Source organism: Terrapene carolina, unplaced genomic scaffold (genome assembly GCF_002925995.2).
Source record: "Terrapene carolina triunguis isolate 2854851 unplaced genomic scaffold, T_m_triunguis-2.0 Scaffold96, whole genome shotgun sequence".
NCBI lineage: Eukaryota > Metazoa > Chordata > Testudines > Emydidae > Terrapene > Terrapene triunguis.
Genome location: NW_020664447.1, coordinates 23,175,818 through 23,199,007, shown reverse-complemented (window position 1 = coordinate 23,199,007; position 23,190 = coordinate 23,175,818). Strand labels below are relative to the sequence as shown.

Sequence of the window (23,190 nt, the reverse complement as noted above, 5' to 3'; positions counted from 1 at the left end):
AAGTAGATCATGCCACACCACCCTGATCTCCTTCTTTGAGAAGATAACAGATTTGTTGGATAAAGGAAATGCAGTAAAGATTTCAGTACAGTTCCACATGGGAAATTATTAGTTAAACTGAAGAAAATGGGGATTAAAATGAGAATCAAAAAGTGGGAAGAAACTTGTTTAAGGGGAGACTACAAGGTCATGATGAAAGGTGAACTATCAGGCTGGAGGGAGGTTACTAGTAGAGTTACTCAATGATCAGTCTTGGGACCAATCTTATTTAACATTTACATTAAATGACTTTGGCACAAAAAAACAGAAATGTGCTAATAAAATTTGTGGATGACACAAAGTTGAGAGGCATTGCCAGTACAGAGGAGGACCGGACTATCATACAAGAAGATTTGGACAACCTTGAAAACTGGACTAATAGGAATGGGATGAAATTTAATACTGCAATAGTGAATTTAGGGACTACCACAAGAATTTTTGCTATAAGCCGAGGATGTATCAGTTGAAAGCGAAAGAGGAGGAGAAAGACCTGGGTGTATGAGCCACCAATGTGATGCAACCATGAAAAAAACCAATGTAATCCTAGGATGCATTATGCAAGGTATTTCCAGTAGAGATAGAGAAGTGTTATTACCATTATACAAGGTAGTAGTGAGACCTCATCTGGAATACTGTGTGCAGCTCTGGTCTCCTGTGTTTAAGAAAGATTAATTCAAACTGAAATAGGTTCAGAGAAGGGCTACTAGGGTTATCAGAGGAATGGAGAACTTGCTTAATGAGAGGAGACTTAAGGAGCTAGGCTTGTTTAGCTTAACAAAAAGGAGGCCGATGGAAATATGATTGCGCTTTATAAATACATCAGAGGGAAACACCAGGGAGGGAGAGGAGTTACTTAAGTTAAGGGCCAATGTTGGCACAAGAACAAAGGTATATAAACTGGCCATCAATAAGTTTTAGCTTGAAACTAGACGTAGGCCATGTCTACACTAGCAAACTTACAGCAGCACGGCTGTAGCGATGCAGCTGCACTGCTGTAAGATCGCTCATGTAGCTGCTCTATGCCAATGGGAGAGAGCTCTCCTGTCGACATAATTAAACTGCCTAAACGAGCAGCGGTAGCTGTGTCAGCGGGAGAAGCTCTCCTGTCAACATAGCGCTGTGCACACATGCTCTTATGGCAGCAAAACTTATGTCACTCAGGGCAACATAAGTTTTGCCTACATAAGTGGCAGTGTAGACATGACCACTCTTCTATCAGAACAGTGAAGTTTTGGATCAGCTTTCCAAGAGAAGTAGTGGGGGCAAAAAACCTATTTTTTTTTCAAGTTTGATAAAAGGGATAGTATGATGAATTGCCTACAATGGCACGCGGGCCACCTGTGACTGCTATTAGCAAATATCTGCAATGGCCGGAGATGGGATGGTAGATGGGGAGGGCTCTGAGTTACTACAGAGAATTCTGTCCCAGGTGTCTCTCTGGCGGGTCTTGCCCACATGCTCAGGGTCTAATAGCCATATTTGGGGTCGGGAAGGAATTTCCTCCCAGATCAGATTGGCAGACACCGGAGGGAGGAGGGAGGAGTGAGGGGATGTTTGCCTCCCTGTCAGCATGGGGCACAGGTCACTTGCAGGTTTGAACTAGAGTAAACAGTGGATTCTCTGTAACTTGAAGTCTTTAAATTAAGATTTGAGGATTTCAGTAACTCAGACAAAAGTTTTGGGCCTAATACAGGATGGGTGGGTGAGGTTCTGACCTCTGGCGATGTGCAGGAGGTCAGACTAGATGATCATGATGGCCCTTTCTGTCCTTAATATCTATGAGTGCGTGGATAGGTTTTAGGATCCCCCTCCTACCTGTCTCACGGCTGAGCTGTTGCAGTGCGTGGGAATGGAAATAAAAGGAAAGGTAATCTTTAGGACGGGGAAGTGGTGTATTTGTGCAAGAGATCATAAATCCTACAGAAATTTGAAGTGCTGCATTAAGAGCAGAAGTTCTGATTAAGACAAACATGCACTAAAAACGTTGCTGCTCTCTGCAGCATGGGCATTACTTCGACTCAGAGCTGGGAAGGGAGCTCCCTTTTTGGAAGTCAAAGCTAACTGGGAAGTGGGCACAAGTGGCTCTTGTTGCAGTGACCACAAGCAAGATTCTCTGGCACAAAGCGATAAATTTATGAAAGAACGGGGAAGAAAAAAAAATCAATGCTTGGAAATTCCATGAATCATCTGGCTCCTAACTGCATCACAGTGATCTTAGCTCCTGTAAGCATCGTGTTTACAATGCCACCTCAGACAAATGAAAGGGCAGCAGGAAGGCCCTTGTCTGTCTAGCTGGAACATCTTTCCCAAGCAATCAGCAGCTACATGCTGGCACCTTTGTTTCATTTTAACATGATGATGGATGACTCACAAACCCGCTGCCAACAGGAGCTGTATGTTTTAATCTGCATCACAAATTGGGACAGTTTTACAAGGGTTTTTTTGTCTGTTTGTTTTAGAGTTTTGTTAACTGGCCAGTGTTTGTACTTTAGAAAGCGGAGGGGTTAGTAAAAGCAAGACAGAGATCCCTGTTTCGGATACTGAGTGCAGCAAACCCTTGTGGCTAGTCTACACTAGCAGAGCCACAGCAGCGCAGCTGCACCAATGCAGCTGTAGTTCATCTGGTAGAGATGCCCTATGCCAATGGGAGAGAATTCTCTCCTCGACCGTGAGTAGCAATGCCATCAGGAGAAGCTCTCCCGCCAACATAGTGCTGTCCACACTAGGTTGGTGTAACTTACATCGTTTGGGAGGTGGCTTATTCACATCCCTGAGCGACGTGAGTTATACCGACACAAGTGGTCGTGGTCATGGTCGTGTCTACAAGCCCTTAGATATAGTGTGCAGACTCCATTCCTCCCGTATTCTCCTTTACAGGACTGCACCAAACAAGTGGGCAGTAAGTCAAACGGAAGGTGGTCCCTGTAAGGAGGAGGTTAGCAAACCCTGCGGCTCCTGCACACTGGGATTACCGACCTGCTCACTGGCAACACAGGGGTTGAGATATCAGCTTAAAAGAAAGCAGTGCTAAGGAATCCAGCAGTGCAAGAGTATGTGTCTTTATTGTCATTTAATGACCCAGAAAAAGCGGGTCAATGGGGAAGCTGGCTTGCTGATGATCAGAGGCTACAAAACTGGGTCAGCAAATGGCAATCTAGTTTTCAAGAGCCAGAGCTGCACAAGTCCATTAGGCAAAAGTGACTTATCACCAAAGCTCAACCATAACAGCCGCTGTCCCACTGTTCTCCCCCCACCAGACCTTCAGGTGCAACTGGAGCATGACACTGTGGGGCCAGCAGTTTGAATGGCCACTAGCTCTTCACATATGGAGAGTTTGAGTCCTAATGGGGTTTCATCCCCATCCTGGTGAAACACACACTCATTCTAGTACATTTGTTGAGGGCTTTCAACCGAACAAAGCTATGATATTAGTGGTACCGAGGTTATGGTCTCAAGACTCATGAGTTCAGGCCTTTCTGCACAGTTTCAAACCATCTTAAGAAATAAGGCAAAAGCCTGTAGGGGCTTAACACTGTTTAAAAGCAGGGAAACAGGATTCACATCAAGGATTGGCACCATTTGGAAACTGGGTTTAAATTACACTGCAGAACCATGTGTGAGTCTTCCTGGTGAAGAGGGGCTGATGGAAAAGCCTCAGTCATGCTTCTGACTCAACAAGATCCAACATCCCTCAAGTAACATACAGGCTGCAGTACAATGTAGTTCCCAGAGGGGTAGCATGGATATGTTAAACTCGTTCAGCGGTATGCTAGCTTGAACTGGGCTTAGTCAGTGCATATGATCTCAGTTGCATAGAAGGGGCCTTAGAATTTCCAGTCATGTGAATCATTCGAAGATGATGGGGTTATGACAGATGAATCTCAGCTGTCCAATCATCAAAGGCTGACTCACAAGGGCCCTCCAGGACCCCATTCCAAAACAGTCTCTCTATACTTGCCTTCGCACAGCTTAACCTTCTCCTCTATGAACAGCAAGCCCTTCGCAAGGAGCTGGTTCTGCCAAGAGAGAAGAGAGAGACATGCATTTGATTTTCCCAAGACTTAAAATAAATTTTGAAGACAGAGTTTTATTGCTGTTATTTGCTTGACATGCAGGTGTCTAAAGTTCAGTCAGAGCACTAACACTGGACTTGGGCACCTTAAGAATCTCACACAGGGTATTAACCCCTACCTAGCCTACAGCTATTTTTGCAGAACAACAGGTGCAGCAGATACGTGGAGCATTTCACAAAACAACTGGACTTTCAGGTGAACTGAAGGATGAGCTTGTTTTAGGCCACAAGACTGGGAATCAGGAGAATCAGGTAGGTCTCTTCCTGGGACTGCCATAGCTTTCCCATGTGCCCAAAGGAAAAGCCATTTAGGGCAGATTTACCCAAGTATTTAGGCACCTAAAGATGCAGCTAGGCACCTGAATTTACAAAGGTGCCTAATCTTCTTAGGCACTTCTGTAAATCCCAGTAAGCACCTAGTTGCATCTTTAGGTGCCTAAATGCCTTTGTAAATCCAGCCTTAGACTGTCTGTGGCTCAGTTTCCACATCTGTAAAAAGGGTTAACACTTACCGACCTGCTAGCACTGTTGTGGGAAGAACATCAGTTATTCTGAAATGATTTGAGATTCTTGGATGGAAGAGCTAGAGATGGGTAATGTACATATTCTCATCTCAGAAAGGCTGGACCCTACCACAGGCATTGCATCAATAGAGAATGTGTCTCCTGCTCATGGGAAATGCTGTACCATCAGAGCAAAATGGATATTCAGGGGGTATCTCTCTCTCCCACTGTGCAAAGTGTGGTATCTACCAGGTTGTTGTTTCTTTTCATTGCCATAATATCCCCGAGAATCAGTTACTCTGAACAGGTAATTGTGTGGGAGTCACAACCTTCGTCCCCTATTCTCCTTTAACCAATGGGGAAGCAGTGCCAGTCTGAATGCCCAATGTACACTGTCCGCACAATATTCTGTAACACAGAAGCAGCCTTTAGACCAGCAGGAGTCACAGGCCTCCATAGCACATAGCCATCCCTACGCTGCCACGTGTTTGCACTGTAACTGTAAATGAACAGTCAGAAGAGAAGCATTACCAAGTGTTAAATACTAGTTTGCCACAGGAGGTGTTATCTTCTGCCCCCAAAGGAAGGCCCACAAACACCAGACAAACCACTGTGGAACATCAGAGGACAAAAGACTTTGTTGATTGCCCCCACACACATACACACATGAAGAGGAAAAGTGCATGAGGACTCATCCCATCAGCTAACAAATCTTTAGTTAGTTTATTATAGGATTGGCTACAAGTGTTGTCTTTGGTATAAAAATCTAAAGTGCAATTGACCTGGGGTAAGTGACAGGTCCTTTGGGACTGGGAGCAACCTGAATATTAATGTGATTGTTGGTGTAAGAGACCATCTATCTGCATGCACTAGACTTAAGAATTTATCCATGTAGGTGTGTGTGTGAGTTAAATCTGACCTCTCAATGTTGCCAGGGTCAGCAAGACCCCAAAGTTCCCAGCTAGGCAAATCAGTCGTTGAATTCAAAACAGCAAGAGGCTCCTTCTGCCCTGGAATCTTATGCAGTTAAAGCTTAGCACTGACATGCTATGTTGATAGGTGTACCTGAGATTAAAAAGCAACCTTCTTCCTTTGGCATCTTTACTTTAGTCTGAAATCTTGGCAAAGAGCCTTTAAGAAAGAGAACAGCTCCAGTAACTTGATTTGGGGCTGTCCCATACGCAACTCACCTAGAAAGGTTCCCCAAATACACAGAAAGGGCCAAAATCTGCCTTCAAGTCAATGATGTTGCAAGGAAGGCAAGTCAAGACAGAATTTGTTTCAAGGAATATACATTTGATGGAGCCAGAGATGGTTAAGACATTTAGACTGGACAGCATGTATGGGAGCTGCAATGTGGATGGAGTGCTGGCTATTGCTGGCTTTCTAAAACCATGTTATCTGACCCTGTTCAAAGCAGCTCTAATTATTCCAGTACTTTGCCAAAATTGCCAACACTGGGGAAATTGGTGGCATAGAAAGGGCCAAGGATGTCATCAGAGATCAGAAATTCAAGCTGTCAAACTGGAAGCCATTCTCACAATGCCAAGAGCAGCTATTCTGCAATCATAGACTTGCCAGCACATTGCTTTTTCCTGTTGGCATCCACAAGCTTTTAACTAAGGTTAACGAGAATCATTTGTGCCTCATTTGCAAGCAGATTAGGGAATTCAAATGCATAGGCCCTTAGGGCTCCATTCCCCACATACTAGCCCCTGCATGCAGGCAATTTCATATCCCTGGAACAAACCAGCAGAGCTACCCAGATCAGTGTGGATGCAATGGTGTTAGGGGACTAGATAACAGCACTTTAGTCCACAGAAACAATTTATGGTTTGGGCATACATCATAGATGGCACTTTGTTTCTGCACCATGCTACAGCCCTGCAAAGGTTAGAAATGCAGTTACAATATGCTTTTTAGTAGGGTCAGATAACACAGTGCTTTGAATGCCAGCAGCAGATGTCACCCCATCCATGCTACAGCTCCAAAGGTTGCTAACTAGGATGAGTCAAGCATTTTCCACTAAAACTTTTTTCCACTGGATAATTTGGGGTTTGTGAGAACAGGTTTACACTTAAACCACTTCAGTAAAGTCGTTATTACGCCAAGAGGAAAGCCTCTCCCATCAGCATAGTTAATTCACCTCCACGAGAGGCAGCAGTTATGTGGATGGGAGAAGAAGCCCACCAGTCGAAATAGCAGTGTCTATACCGGGGGTTAGGTCAGTATAAGTGTGTCGCTCAGGGGTGTGGATTTTTCAATCCCCTGAGCGATGTAGTTATACTAATGTAAGTTTGTACTATGGACCTGGCCTGACTAAACTAAGATTTTTGCAAACAGGGTCTGCTTTCTGTGAAAAATTTCAACTTTCTGATTTGGTTTTTTGACAAAACGTCAAACATTTCTGCAGAAAATCCCACCCCCTATTTTCCAACCTGCTCTATAGTGGAGACGAACCTTGTGCCCACAAAGCTTCAGGCTTCCTACATTGCAAATACTGGTGGAGCTTTAATTGACTCAAAGTTTCCTGAGGGTGAAGACAGGTCCTTTGAGAGACACATTCACTTTTCTGGGTACATCACTACAGATTTTGGATGCAGTTGTAGCCATGTTGGGCCCAGGATCTGAGAGAGACAAGGTGGGTGAGATAATAGCTTTTATTGGACCAGCTGAGAGAGAGAGAGAGAGAGAGAGACAAGCTTTCGAGTCACACAGAGCAAGGGGCACTGGAACAGGGGGGGCCACAGGGCCATGGACCCATCACTTTTTACCAACCACAAGGGTGAGCAATGGGGGGGGAAAAGGGGCAGAGGGGAGTGAGCAGGGGCGGGTCTTGGGGGGAAGTGGCGGCATGAGGATGGGGCCTTGGGGGGAAGGGGCGGCGCAGGGGCAGGGCTTCAGGGGGAAGGGGCAGCAAGGGGGGGCAGGGCCACAGTTCGGGCACCGGTGCCCCCGTGTTCCCCTGCTTTTAGGGAGCTTCCATCGCTCCTGCACAGAGCTCTTCTATGGGTCTGGGAAAGGTACTGAGAGTATCACAGCTAAATACAAGACTGAACAGATAGTTAAGCATAGGTAGTTAGCACATATTCTAAGGGACAAGTCAAGGTGAAGTGACACAGAAGTTGGTCCAATAAAAGATATTACCTCACCCACCTCATCTCTCTACAGATTTTGAATTAATTTAGCAGAACAGGTTTTTCTGTTGATTAATCCAGGAGCTGCTTTGCTTTACTGCCAAAAGACACCAAGATTGGAAATATTGAATTTAAGCTTCCTCCTCCCAAGATCAAGCACTCAGCCAGATATATTTGCATTTAAAAAAATCCAACAGTGTAGTCTGCTGAGGAATGAATACACTCTAACAAATACAGAATGAAGCAAAGGTTTGCACCAGACCTTATCTAGATTACAGGTCTCATTACTGCTTTATCCCTGGTTGCTATAGGCAACATAGAGGGATATAGCCTAGGGAAAAATAATCTGATACAGCTACAAGCAGATCATAGAATATCAGGGTTGGAAGGGACCTCAGGAGGTAATCTAATCCAACCCTCTGCTCAAAGCAGGACCAATCCCCAGACAGATTTTTACCCCAGTTCCCTAAATGGCCCCCTCAAGGATTGAGCTCACAACCCTGGGTTTAGCAGGCCAATGCTCAAACCACTGAGCTATCCCTCCCCTCATAAAGCCTCATACACACCAAGCAAGCTTGAAGGACACACGTCTATATGAAAGGGAGCTACATTGCCCACCCACCTTCTTCCCACTTGCTATTATAAAAGAATTGTATGCTTGGGTAAGAGATTATTCCCCTTCGGAGTCAACTTTCTCCTGGATCCCATAGTGAAATCTTAACCTTACAGTCAGGGCATCACAAGTTGCTGTAGGTTCTAGTGATGGGTGCCACAAACATTGTATTACTACTTCACTGTGGGAAGAGGAGATGGACTGAGAAGGAACAAGACCCTGGATTAACCCCCAAACAGTTAGCAAACGTGGCCCAAGTAAGTTTGGGAAGGTGTGTGTTTGATAGCAGATACAAACAAATGGATGTATGAAGTCTGATAGGATGAGCACTCCTATGTTTTTATAATGCATATAAAATCACAGTAACTCTGTTACAGGTCTGTGGCTGGAAGGAGCATCTGAGAGGGCCAAGAATCCCAGCCAAGTCAACTCAGATCTTTCTCCTCAAGGAAGATGAGCGCAATACATTTTCCAGTGAGTGAGTCAGAGAGAGCGCATGCACGTGTGGAGGCAGGTGTGTGGCGGGGGACTCTTTGGATAAAGCCTCAAACACTGAGTCCTGTCTGCTCTGTATGGACATTGTTGGACTAGAAAGTTCCCAAACGGAGTCACATGCCCATCAGTAAAATGCAGTCACTTGGTGGGTGACAGCTTCTTTGTCCAAGTGACAAAGCACGGAAGTTTTTTTCTTCTGTACGGGAATGAAGAAAACCTCTCCAATTGTATCTGGAGGGTGAATTTTAAGTAGGCAGAATGCAATTACCTGAGCTGGAAATTGGCCAGGATGCTACAGTTAACACCCCAAATCTTACGAAAAGCAGCAGGGGAATCTTTAGCCATCACAAGCAGTTTCACATCTTGTCTGGAAGATGGATATGCCTGTGGCCACGTTCCTGAAGTTCAAAAGGGGGTGGAGGAATTCTCCAAGTAACCAAAGAAAGCAATTAACATTCTTCAACATGCCTCTCTTCTTCTTTACAAAAGAAAACACACACACACACACACACACAAAATCAGAAACGACTTCAATATTCTTTTCCCTTCAAATTTCAGCACTAGAGATGTCCTGTATTTCTAAAAAATATACTCACCAAGGACAAACAACTGTTCAAAATGAAAGTCTCATTTCCTTATCAAATTCAAAAAATTGAGCCTGTTTCACTGAATTTTTTTTACATCATATTTCATAATTTCTTTAGCCCAATACAAGCTCCATCTCTGATCAATTTGCACAGGTCTTGCTTTGAACGTGTAGCTCTGGCATCAAATTTTGCAAGGAAATGGACATCTGAGGGACAAGTGTCACCTAAAATTGTGTTCCCAGAATTTTTCAGAAAGACATTTGCCAGTTCTGTACAGCTTCAGATTGTAGATGCACATCTTCCCACTTGTAGGAGTTGCTTTAAAACCACAATTGGGCCTTAGCTGCAGAGTTCAGCCCTGAAACGCCCCAAAATTTAGCTAGGTGGGTGGATATGGGAGTTTATTTTGGCCCAATAGACAGAATAAGCCACAACATTCAGAAGCAGAAGAGATACTTGTGACATACCACGGCACAATACAGACTATTTGGGGCTGTGTAACCCCTGCCCTGCAACCTTGGGTGCTTTATAATGCCTTGCAGTAGAAGCTCCCACCTGGGCCGCTCACAAACAACCTTCCAGCATGTAAGCCACACCAGAGTGTCTGTGTGTAACTGCACTCTGGCAGCTACATCCTGGCTCTGACCAGCCTTGGTTATACTGCAGGGTGACCCCAACACACCCCAATCCCAGATCTTCCCCCAGAAATGTATATCCTGTACTGCCCAGCCCTCTCCTGAACAGTACAAATATATTAATTCCGTTATTCCTTTAAGGGAATAATATGCCATATTATTATTATAAACAGTGTGCCCAGACCTCCAGCTTCAACACACTGGATTAGATAAAAAGTAAAACAAGTTTATTAACTACAAAGAGAGATTTTAAATGAGTACAAGTAATGAGGCATAAAAGTCAGAAACGGGTACAAGAAAAATAAAGGTAAAATGCTTACTAATAACTACTTAAGAAACTATCTTAGCTGTAAAGCAAACTTTCTCACCACTTGCTTCCAGCAAAGTTACTGACCAAACTCTTTAGGGGACCAAAGTCCAATAGCTGTTTCCTTTGGTCTTCTCAGATGCACAGACTGATTTGGGCAGGGAGAGGGAGCGGGGTGCCTTGGGGCTTTTGTCCCTTCTTTTTACTGTTTTAGTCCCCCTCTTGAAAAACATTTCCAGCTGAGACCCAGGAGACAAAGACTCTATGTGGAAGGATGTTCCCTGCAAGTTTTTTCACCCGTTTGAACTTCCTTTGTTTTCCCTTCCTGCATGATGACTCTGTTTACTGCTTAAATGCAAATTAAGGCAAGCACACATTCCTTCCTTTGTTTAGGACAGATCTGACTTCTGCTTGGGCAGGGCAGTAGGGTTTGGAACATGTGTTACCACCACCATACAGGGAAATCTTGTAACTTCACATACAATGTTGCCACACATATTTTACCAGAACAATACTGACCAGCAAATTAGGAGTTTTCAAATAATACCTTACAAGGCATACCTTGTATAAAAAGATTATTATAATAGTGTGTAGGGTGTGAATACAGGGGTGTATTCTGTCACACCTTTCACCTTTGTATGTCACAATGCCTCAAAAATACAAAGCAGTTTAGATCTAGGGGGCTTGGGCAAGCCTTTCACTACTTTTAATGCAAAGAAATTGGAGGGAGGCTTTACGGGCAGACAAAGCGAGAAAGTGACTGAGGCCATGTCTGCACAGCTACGGCGCCAGAACAGTGCCACTGCAGTGCCCTAGTGTGGACGTTTCCTACAGTGGGTTGTTCCATCGCTGTAGGAACTCCACTTCCCCAAGTGACAGTAGCTAAGTCAACGGAAACATTTTTCGGTCAGCATAGCTGCATCTACATCAGGGATTAGATTGGCATAGATAGGGTGCTCAGAGGTGTGAATTTTTCACATCCCTGAGTGCTGTAGCTATGTTGACCTAACATTTTGATGTGTAAACCAGGCCTAAGTATGAGTAAAGAGGACAGAGTGTGTGCCAGGCAGAGTTACAGCCATTCACAAAGGCCTGGTCTACACTAACCCCCCCACTTCGGACTAAGGTACGCAAATTCAGCTACGTTAATAACGTAGCTGAATTCGAAGTACCTTAGTCCGAACTTACCGCGGTCCAGACGCGGCAGGAAGGCTCCCCCGTCGATGCTGCGTACTCCGCTCGCCGAGCTGGAGTACCAGCGTCGACGGCGAGCACTTCCGGGATCGATCCGGGGCACTTCCGGGATCGATCCGGGATCGATTTATCGCGTCTTAACCAGACGCGATAAATCGAACTCAGAAAACCGATTGCTTACATCCAGACCCGGATGTAAGTGAAGACGTACCCAAAGAGAGTGTTACTGTAAGAATCCAGCCCACAATGTTTCAGTGTTACAGCAGCTACAGGGAAAACAGACAACACTCCTGCCCACATACGGTTGCAATTCAGAGTAAAGTGACTAAGCAGGGCCCACAGTTTCATGTAAATTTTAGTGATAACAACTAAAATTCAGAGTCCTTGCTGGTGAATCAGTCAGTTCCACAAAGGAGCTTTGGGCTAGACCTGCAAGGTGGTGAACACCTTCCACAGTCACCTGCACCATGCAGGACTGGGCCCTCTAGTAGGATCATATCCTACACACAGCCCATTGGGGTTGCTTTGCCTATTAAGCCCCTCCAAGGTCAGAGGACTGGACCAATCCTAAGGAGTCTCTGGTGGAGCTGTCCCTCTAAGAGCCCAGCAGGGGAAAGTGCCAGGTGCAGGGGAAATTGTATTAGTCCTCTGGCTCGGCTCCTCAAGCCTTCAGCCTTATGCAGTTTTAACCCAATAGGCTGGGCGTAGGATAGAGGGGCCATGGCCATCAGCAGGTGAAAAAGCAGATTTGAGCTACAGAACATTTGGGCTAAAATCTTCTTCTTCTTTCAAGAACTGGGTGGGATAGAGGAAGAAACGTGATTTTTTTTAAGCATAGCTCTAGCATGAATTTGTCTATTTTCTTTGAAAATCTGGACACCCTAATGGGGATTTAGCTATCCCATATATTGGTTATTTGCAAAGCTCTGTATATGCCTCAGCAAACTGGACCTAAACTCTGGGTCAAGGTCTCTGGATTCTGCAACCCTCTGCTGCCACAGGCTTGAAAATTCAGCAGCAGCTTCATTTCAATTTTAAGAAATTGAGGTTTTGATTAAATTAAATATAAGAATACAATCAGTACAGAATCCTATTACTGATTTTGATATCAAAGTCAATATATTTTATGTTGTCTCTATGCTTTCAGTACACCACAGTTTTGTACTGCATGTAGATGTTGGAGGAAGCTGGAGGTTTTGGCAGCTGGGCAAGGAGCAGCTGGGGTTTCCACACCTCAGAAGGACTCAGTTTGGGGTAAGCACATTAGCTGGGTATTTTGGCTAAAACGGTCAGCAGTTAAATACTTAACATTTACATTTTCCACCTCTGGATTTGAGAGTTAGCAACCCACTGGGATGTGAGAAGGAGCAATTCACCCCAGCCAAAGCTATCATTTCAGGCTGCCTGCAGACTCAGGTACATAATGTATCAATACACCTCTACCCCGATATAACGCGACCCGATATAACACGAATTTGGATATAACGCGGTAAAGCAGTGCTCCGGGGGGGGGGCGGATCAAACCAAGTTCGATATAACACGGTTTCACCTATAACACGGTAAGATTTTTGGGCTCCCGAGGACAGCGTTATATCGAGGTAGAGGTATATGTCAATCTGCAATAGGTTTACATTTTTAAAGGCTTTCTTCACATCCATGAGGGCTAGCAAGATTATAACTGAAAATGTGGATTCAGAAACATTCAGCACAGGGTAGATCCTGCAGAAAATCAGAAGTGGCAGAATATACTGGGCGCTGGTTATTTGGTCTTTAAAAGCTCAAAAGTCACTTTCAGTAACATGGCGTATATCTCCTCTAAAGTTACTAAGGCAGCAGATTAGTAACACAAACGTCCTTCAGAATCAAACATTTGAATTGCCACTGAGATCTTTATATGAGTGGGTGCATTAGTCTGTTATAGTATGGTTTGGTTTAACGACAAGACAGACTTGATAACACTGGGACCATGGGAATTTTGAAGATAAAATCTCCCTAGACTTCATTAGGACAATCTAAGAAATATGAAGATACCCACTAGCTCATTCCATTCTTGAAGATTCCATGAAGTGTAAGAACTGGAAATTTCCATGAGTGTTGGTGAAAATTACTTCTGAGCAACCACTTCAAGTGACTCACAAAGTTAGCTTTGTCTTAGCATCTGAACTATGTTCCATGGAAAAGTTCTTAACCTTCAGTGGTTGAAACAATTCTTTAAAAAAAATGTAAGAGCCAGCACTCAAACTATGGAAAATATGATTTGACAATTATCTTAGCACTTACTAATAGTGTAGTGTACTCTATAATGTAACAGGACGAAAAATGTTGAAGGCACTTTATAATTTTTAAACTTTGGAAGATTCAGGTAATTGTCCTACTTGCCACTAGAGTATTGTGCACATCATCTTGAGGGGAAAACAAATCTATCTTTGGGACAGAGGAAGGCAGGTTGTACATTTTAAACTCATAGACGTTAAGGCCAGAAGGACCATCATGATCATCTAGTCTCACCTGCACATCACAGGCCACAGAATCTCACACCCCCTCCTGTAACAGGCCAATAACCTCCAGCTGAGTTACTGAGGTCCTCAAATCTTAATTTAAATGCTTCAAGGCCTGGTCTACACTAGGACTTTAATTCGGATTTAGCTGCCTTAATCCGAATTAACCCTTCACCCGTCCACACTACAGAGCCAGTTAATTCGAATTAAAGGGCCCTTTAAATCGATTTCTGTACTCCACCTCGACGAACGGAGTAGAGCCTAAATCGATTTTGTTAATTCGAATTAGGGTTAGTGTGGACGCACACCACCGAATTACTGTGTTTAAGTTAATGGGGTAGTGTGGCCGCACACCACCGAATTAATGTGGTTTAAAACCGAATTAAGGTGCTTAGTGTGGCCGCGCACAATCGAATTTATACAACCTGTTTCCCAAATTCGAATTATCTAAATTCGGATTAATCCTGTAGTGTAGACATACCCCAAGTTACAGAGAATCCACCATTTACTCTAGTTTAAACCAGTAAGTGACCCATGCAAAGGAAGGTGGAAAATAAAAAAAGAGAACTTTAGAGAACCTAATGAGAAAAGAGTTCTTCTCTGATAGAGAAATACCACAAGATAGTTTGGTTAGTAACACACAGACTGCCCCATTCTACTGCCTTGAGATCCATGGAAAGGGATGTCAACTTTATAGTCAATGATGTGCACTGTAAATCTACTTTCACAAATACACCAGGGGAAGATAAATTGCTTCCTTCTTTAGTCTACATCTCATATTGCTTATCCTCTTATGGAATGCCTGCACTGAAGCTTTTTTGCATCAGTGTGAGTCAGACTGGGGCAAGTCACATTTTTAGCACTTGACTATACTAGAGGTAAAATTCTGGCCCTGTTGACTTCAATGGCAAAACATTCATCGTGTTAGGACTGGTGATGCTGCATGAATGTAGTTATACCAGTGCAACTCCCATCCCCCTCCCAACAACCTAAAATTAACTCAAGTGTAGACTAGCCCTTGCACTGCCAGCTCTTTGGGGTATGGACCATCATGTCTTCTGTATTTGTACAGTGCTGAGCATATGTAGATCCCAATCCTGATTGTGGACTTAGGGGGCAATAATATAATAATATCATTACTCTGCTGTTCTATCAAAGTGATATATTTTACAATTCTATCTGAGTTCCAGTGTTGCTGATTGACAACCTTGGTGAAAGAATCCCCATATTATCCACAAAACAAGGCAAGGTTCCACTTACTAATATGACTTGGCCCTGAACTGGAGGCCCAGTCACTAAGGATGAGAGGGGATTTTAGTCTATATGGCCTATTCTATCATTGGCTGTACTGTGGAGAGGTCAAGCAAGCATCAGTTAATGTCACAGGTATCCATTTGGCCTAGACAGCGTTTGAACCTATGACCCATGCCTCTAGCCATCGAGTCCTCCAGGACTTTTCTGATTGGCTTGCATAATGTAAGCACATCTTATTCAAAGTTAAAAAACAAAACTTGCTTCTTTCAGTATAGTCCAGGACATAGAACATTAAGAGCCAATCAATATACTAGCACTTTATTATTGTTCCTTCTAGCATGCATTGCTTCACACTTGTCCACACTGTGATAAAAAACCTGCAGCACTGAGTCTCCGAGCCCGGGTTAGCTGATTCAGGGGGCTCAGGCTGTGGGCCTATAAAATTGCAGTGTACAGGTTTGGGTGGGACCACAGGTTCTCACAGCCTGGGCTCCAGCCCAAACCCCAACACCAACCATTCAATTTTATAGCCTCCGAGCCCAAGTCAGCTCACTTGGGCCAGCCATGGCCATAACACATATCTTTTATCACAGTGTAGACGTACCTCAAGTGTACGTTTTCTCTTGTGTTGAAGTTTTTATATCAGGCCTGTCCGTAATATCTGACCACCTGCATAGGCCCTTCTGGAGTCCTTCACAAATCTAAACAAATATAATGGTTTGCAAAATTTAAAAAAAAAAAAAAAACCCAAAGCCAGTTACAGTAATAGTGGATTTGCACTCAGACCAAACTCTTTGTAATATGGACTCACTGCATTACTGTCTCACTGCTGCTAGACTCTTGGCTCACATTCTAGGAAATGTCCTACCATTAAGTGAAGCAAAAGTTTTCTCCTTCCAGTAAAGAGGGTTGTGAAGATAGGGTCTGAAGAGGTGAAACACAGCTGCCCACAACACGGGAGTTTATTTTTCACTCAACAGCGCTTTTTTTTTTTTTTTTTTTTTTTTTTTTTTTTTTTTTTTAAGTCATGCAATCTAATACTGAAAGGAAACAACACCAGTCAGTTATTTTTTTTACTACTGATACAGTGCACAAGCTACTTCAGACACCTCAGGAAGTGGTGCAATTTTTTCTTCTCTTTTACTGGTAGAGAATAAAACCAACACTGAAATCCCTGTTGTTCTCAGCAGTCCTGCTCTTTTTTAAATAGCGCCACTGAATGATTGCAGTACTGAAACCATCAGCATGCCCCTGCACTCATCTCAAACACACTTTTATGTGGTTATGTCTGACCGCAGAAAATGACATTATTAGTTAAAGGTTGTTACATTTATGCACATTTGTGACTAATTACCTCTTCTCCGGGCTTTAGATTTTTGCTCCACCACAATCTGGAATTACATTTCTGGGATCCCAAGATAGTGATCAGACTAAATTCCTGCTGATAGGGTAGGGTAGGGTAAGGTTCCCCCCCCCCGCCTCTAGAGAAAGAAACTTTCATCCACTATTTCTAAATATCTGGGGGGGGGGGGTTAAGTTACACTCTGAGAAACTGAGCATCTGCATTGGAAACATAGGAATTCCCATACCACATTAGTTTATCTTGTCCATGCTTTGCACTTATCTCAAAGGGTTCTCAAAGCACTTTATAAAAGGTGGGCATCAGCCCTAGTTTACAGAGGGGAAGTGATTTACTCAAGGCCATACATCAAATTATTGACAGAACTGGGAGTAGATCACTTTTTTTCCTGCCCCCTGCTCCATCCCTGCCCCCCAGTCCTGTGCTCTAACCACTAGAGACCACTGCCAACCCAAGGCAAAAAGAAACATCAGTGCACCCAGTTCTCTATTAGAGAGCTCAGGAGAGGCATTTCCTTCCTGATCCCAGCAGGTGATCACATCACACACTGAAGCATGGGAGCTGGTCATCTTTATTTTACCATGTATAACGACAAATATTATTGAATATCAGACTATGCAGCCCTTAGTAAAAAAAATCCAAATACTGTATTTGAGTCCATGAGCCTGCGTGGCAGAGAACACTGAATGCAGGCTACCTACTTGTCAGAGCGATTCTATTTATTTTTCTACATATGAAAAAGTTTTCAAGAGCAAACTAAAACAAAGAAAAAACTGAGCAATGTTTAGTTATCTGTTAAGGAACACGTCTTACCTGGAAATAATCTGTGATGAAGGATCCAAGTTCACTTTTCAGCAAACGTCTGAAAAGAAATGGAACATGCGTTATAAACTGGTTGCAGGTCATTTCTCACAGGCAGAGGTGTCATTCGCTATGGAGCAAAGGAGGCAGTTGCCTCCTCGACATGGATTCACCCCTCCAACGCCCAGACTTTACATAGGTCTATGGCACACCATTATGTCTTCCACTTTTTGTCCTTCCCCACCTTCCCCAGACCTTGCAGGGTATAATATAATCACATATAATGTTCAAATTTGCCTCCCACAGAATTTTTCTGAAATAACTCCTCCGCTCATACATAAATTTACACTGCCATCACCTCCACAGTTATACCAAATGTAGAGCAATTTCGGGCATTTTGCAGGAGTGATTGCATTGCACAACACTAAAATGAAACATCCCTGTTATACCAAAGACATCCTGATATGTGTAAGTGGAACACCATGAAGAAAGGAGAGAGTCATTCTGATCAAAGGTAGATTCTCTTCATGTCTCTGCATACCTCCTATAATGCCAATGGAGGTTATGTACAGACTAGGGAGGAATTCATCCTCTTCCCTAAAGTCCTGTATAGAAAGGCCTTACAACTAGAGGTGGCTGAAAAACATGGTTCCCTACCGCACGAAAGATTTTTTTTTTTAAACAATAAACCATTTTCATTGTAGTCAACATTTTACCAGTTTTGTTTTAAACCACTTGACAAAATTTCTACGCAAGAATTTGTTTCATTTCAAATTTAGGGGATTTCCCCCACCCACAGTCTTCATTTGGAGAATGGAGGGTACAGGGGAACTAAAGTGAGAGAAAGTTGTTACCCTCCCTTTAAACAAAGCCCCCCCACAATATTTTCAGTTGGGGGGGGAAGTGTGGGGAAAGTTATTAAATTGAGAGAATGTTGTTGTTGGGTGTTTTTTTGACTAAATAGATTTTCAAACCAAACATGAGGGAGGGGTTGCAGCATGCCCAGAAGATTAGTACTGTAATGCCTATTTTACAGATGGGGATACTGAGGCACCAAGAGGTGACTGTGCACAAGGTAAGAACATAAGAATGGTCATACTGGGTCAGACCAATGGCCCATCTAGTCCAGTATCCTGTCTTCTTACAGTGGCCAATGCCGGGTGCTTCCGAGGGAATGAACAGAACAGGACAATTACAGAGTGATCCATCCCATGTCATCCAGGCCCAGTGTCTGGCAGTCAGAGGTTTAGAGACATCCACAGCACAGGTTGTGTCCCTGACCATCTTGGCTAATAGCCATTGATGAACCTATCCTCCATAAGCTTATCCTTTTTTTGAACTCAGTTATACTTTTGGCCTTTACAGCATCTCCTGGCAATGAGTTCCATAGGCTGACTGTGCATTGTGTGAAGAAGTACTTCCTTATGCTAGTTTTAAACCTGCTGCCTATTAATTTCACTGGATGACCTCTGGTTTGTGTGTTATGGGAAGGGTAAATAACACTTCCTTATTCACTTTCTCCACACCATTCATGAGAGGTCATATAGAAAATCTCTAGTGGAACTAAGATTAGAGTTACAGAGATGTTTGACTCCCAGGTTCATGTTCAAAGCCCTAGACAACATTACCACTATTTTTGCAGTCTTCAGAAAAAGTCAATTTTCATGATAAAATATTTCTTACATAAAATTATCTTTTGGTGCTTCAACCCTCTGAGGATGTATAAAGGTCTCTACATAGGAACATACGTATTATGTGTACATATTTCCCCTTAGATCTCTGCATATATGTACACACATGAGGGCCTTTTGGACGATAACAAAGGTCTGTAGAGTTTTCAGCATATGTACCTATCTCCCACTAATGCAAAGGGATGTGGGGGGCGGGGAAGGATATGCTATATGGGCTCAATGACAGGGAGAAAACACCACCATAATGCTGCATCAGAAGCGACTGGAACAGGACTGTATTTTGTCAGCCAGTTTAATTTGTCAATTTCGGGCATTTTGCAGGAGTGATTGCATTGCACAACACTAAAATGAAACATCCCTGTTTACCAGCAGAAACTTTCCTTAGAGGGTGGACAGAGCTGGAATAAGAGAGACTCAGACTCACTGTTAAGTTCTTTCTCTAGGGGACGGCAACTATAAGAAGGTTAGTCTTTTGGGGCCTGATTTTCAGAAGTGCTCCCACTGGCTTCAGCCAGATCACTGATGTGAAAAAAACAGAATATTTAGTCAGTGGACGCTGAATGAATCTGAGGACTCAGAGAGTGAAGCACTGGTGACAATTCCTCTCCCTTGCAACTGAAGGCTCTAGGCAGGGGGTCCCAAATTGTGGTACATGTACCACTGGTGGTACGCGAGGCTGATGTTCCAGCCATTCACCTCACAACATTTTAAGAAGGTGAGACATGAACCAATACATTTTGGCACCTGCTGCGCTGAGGGAATCGTAACTGTCTCACACTAACACGTGGGCTATACTCAGATGGACCTAGCCACATACCTCAGCAGTGTGAAAAATTCACACCCTGAGTACCATAGTTAAACTGACCTAATCCCCAGAGTAGATGAGGCTCAAGAATTCTTCTGTTGACCTAACTACCACCTCTTGGAGAAGCAGATTACTTACAGCAATGGAAAAAACCCTTCCATCTATACTATGGCACTATAGCAGCACACCTGCGGCACCGTAGCTCCGTCGCTATAGGGCCTGTAGTGTAGACATGGCCTAACTATGGCCAGCTCATTTCCTGCTTCCTGAAATTCCACCTCTCTGCAGCATTCTGACACCTTGGATGTGACTTGGCATGGAGGATATATTGGCCTAGCTATGCCAGCACAGCACCGCAGCATAGATGCAGCCTATACAAACAGAAGGTTTTTTCCCATTGGCGCAGGAACACTGCCTCCCCGAACAAAAATACTTACATCACGGGAAGCATCAACAAAGCTGCATCTGCACTGGGACTAAGGTTGGCATAACAATGTAGGTCAGGAGTCTGGTTTTTACTATGTCGACCTAAGTATAGACCAAGCTTTCCTCTTGCTGAGCTCCTTACCTCTTCAGTACAGAAAAACAAAAAAGGAGCTATTGAAGCAATCTCAAATGACAGGGAGATGGGAAACTCTGTGGCAGCAATCCAGAGCAGAATGTTACCACTCTGTTGTTCCCTATTCCCATCTTTGCTACCCCATTTAGCGCCTTCTCATTCTTCCCCCATATCACGTAAACAAGCTCCGTGGAGCATCAGTGGGATGCTGTTAGTGTTTTTGTTTTTTCTTTTAAAAAACATCTTGCATTGGGCGATTTCAGTGGGTAACATGAACCAAGTAATACAAACCAGGAAAACACACTGACTCAATCTCATGGCACGCAAGAATTAGCCTTTCACCAGGTTTGTTTCTTTGCCAGGTCTCAGGCTAGTGTGCACATCTATTGACAGTTTGCCAGAAGAAAGATTTAGAATCACAGGTGCTGAGTGCAGATCTGTGTGTGCGCAAATCCATATCCTTTGCTCCGTAGGTTGAAATTAATACACTACCCAATGAATTGGGAGGCTATTTTTTTAAGAACTGACACTGAGCTGTAACCAACACTGGGAACACTTAGAATGTTAAATAAAAGTAAGTGTGTTTATTTCATGATTGTGCTCCCAAGCTCTAGAAGTGTCTCTCTATTTGGAGGAACACACACTGCATTTAAAGGTGGTAGGAATATTTCTAAATTTCACCCAAAAATCTTGTTCTTTAACAAGCTCTTTACAGTCTGTATTAATTTCAGCAAGATAAACCAAATGCACCACAGACTACACTATTTTGAAATCATTAAGACATTTATTTCTAAACTGTATTTCTTCATGTAGATCAAATGCAGCTCCCCTTATGGGGCACTAAATCTGGGGATTTCTGACTCCTGTGGCAGCACCTACAGAGGTAATTAAAGGTACGGAAGGTACTGTTTTGTTATTCAGAGGATCTTAAAAGTGGCTGCATGGAATTTTATGAAGCTTTGACCTTTGGGCTGAGATAAAGTGGGAAGAGTTTCGTGCCCTTTAGGTTTTATTTTGAAAGTAGGGAAAGGGTTGGTTAGGCTGCTGAAAATAAGGGTTTCAGTTGGAACAGCTGTCTGAATTTAGTGTACAACAGAACTGCAATAATGCCACATGGTTAATCTTTTACATAAAAGATGTCAACTTCCCCTTCTGTGACAACATTCAAACTGAGTACATGTGTATGTAATGAGATAGCTGATGGAAGGAAAAATACCACATAATAGCAATATCTGTGGGTGTCTGGCCCAGGAAAGTATCTTAACCAAGTGTCATTCGGTAAAAAGCCGACAGGAAATCAGTCTTTGTGAGGCTGGGACAGAGACTCACTTACCATGGGTCCTATCTACACTAGGAAATTCACCTGTTGCTGAAAATAGTTTTCAAGCTGCAGATCCTTCTGAACCAGTACTGAAGTCAGTTTAAAGTTCTCAAGTAGACCAGACTGAAAAATACAGCTTCAGTCTAGCCTAGCTACACTGGGGAAGTTTTCCTAACAATTTGAACCCATTTTCAAACCAGTTTAGCAAAACTGATATCAAAAACAGTTGGGAGTTGTAGTATAGGCCTGGATTCAAGCAGCCAGGGCCTTTTTCACTGAACTGGTTTTGAAGCTGTATTCAGCAGGTTTTGAAATAAGAAAATTTCTCAATGTAGGAAAGGCCAGAAAATGAAAGGGTGAATGGATTCTACCACAGAATCGAAGTAGAACCAAGATTCAGTCTCAGTGTCTCAACTATATTGAAAATAGTTCGGTCTGGTCTCAATAAGAAAGTAAACCGTTTTGCAGACCTGTTGCAGCCAAGTCCGTTTTCAGCCAAGATTCGAGTCGCCTAATGTAGAGTGGGTTTTTAAGTCACCCTTGACTAGGAGGTCTTAGTTGAATCAACCCTGACAACCGTAAGCATTCAAACATCCATGAGATTTGCCTAAAAATTATGAGCTTTTAAAAATAACTAATGTTTGGCAAATAAAAAGAATCTTCTAGTTTTGAACCATTAGGGTTCACATTTTCAAGCTTTTCTTCACTACCACGAGGGCTAGTAGCTTATTTATTTATTTATTACAAGAAAGCAGAGAGTCTTCCATAATCACATGACTCTGGGAACTGGAGCTTTAGGAAAAACACCAAATATCATGTGGCTAATGACAAAATTGTAACAGTTGGCAACACTGCTTTAGTATCTAACAAAGAAGATAAAATCCCAAAGAAGGGAAAAAATCCCCTCTACCCAAATCAACGCAAAACTTGCTCTGATCAAAGCTACATGCATCCATACAGGCCAGAACAGCAGATTCCAAACCTTAGATACACATCTGTCACCCCTCAATGGCAAAAGAAGAGGAAGTTGAACACAGCCTTTCCCCTTCCCCCAGAAAACTCCACCCCACCTCACCACCTGGTTGACACCAAAAGGGCTCTCTGCACACAACTTGGCAACATACCTGATGTTTTCGTTGAGGGTGTAAAGTTCATTGTTTTGCAAGCCTCCCCCTTTGAACACATTTATCACTGCTGTTTGAACACTGCCAAAGAGAAATAAGACAGTACACCATCCATAAATAACACACGTCAGGATGATTTAACGCACCGAGCAATGTGAGCTAGCTGCCAACAGCTGAGTGGACATAATGGGGTGG

General features: G+C 43.3%; 1 protein-coding gene across 2 annotated transcripts in view; it reads right to left on the bottom strand.

Moving 5' to 3' along the window:
• The window catches only part of PRR5L (proline rich 5 like), a 68,745-nt gene that overhangs the window by 25,163 nt on the left and 20,392 nt on the right, over window positions 1-23,190 (bottom strand). For both annotated transcript variants that reach the window (XM_024215459.3, XM_024215461.3), the window contains 3 exons: window positions 22,996-23,076; window positions 17,508-17,556; window positions 3,998-4,055 (listed from right to left, as the gene is read on the bottom strand). In XM_024215459.3, the coding sequence (XP_024071227.2) occupies window positions 3,998-4,055; window positions 17,508-17,556; window positions 22,996-23,076 (188 nt within the window). The remainder of the gene's footprint in view (window positions 1-3,997; window positions 4,056-17,507; window positions 17,557-22,995; window positions 23,077-23,190) is intronic.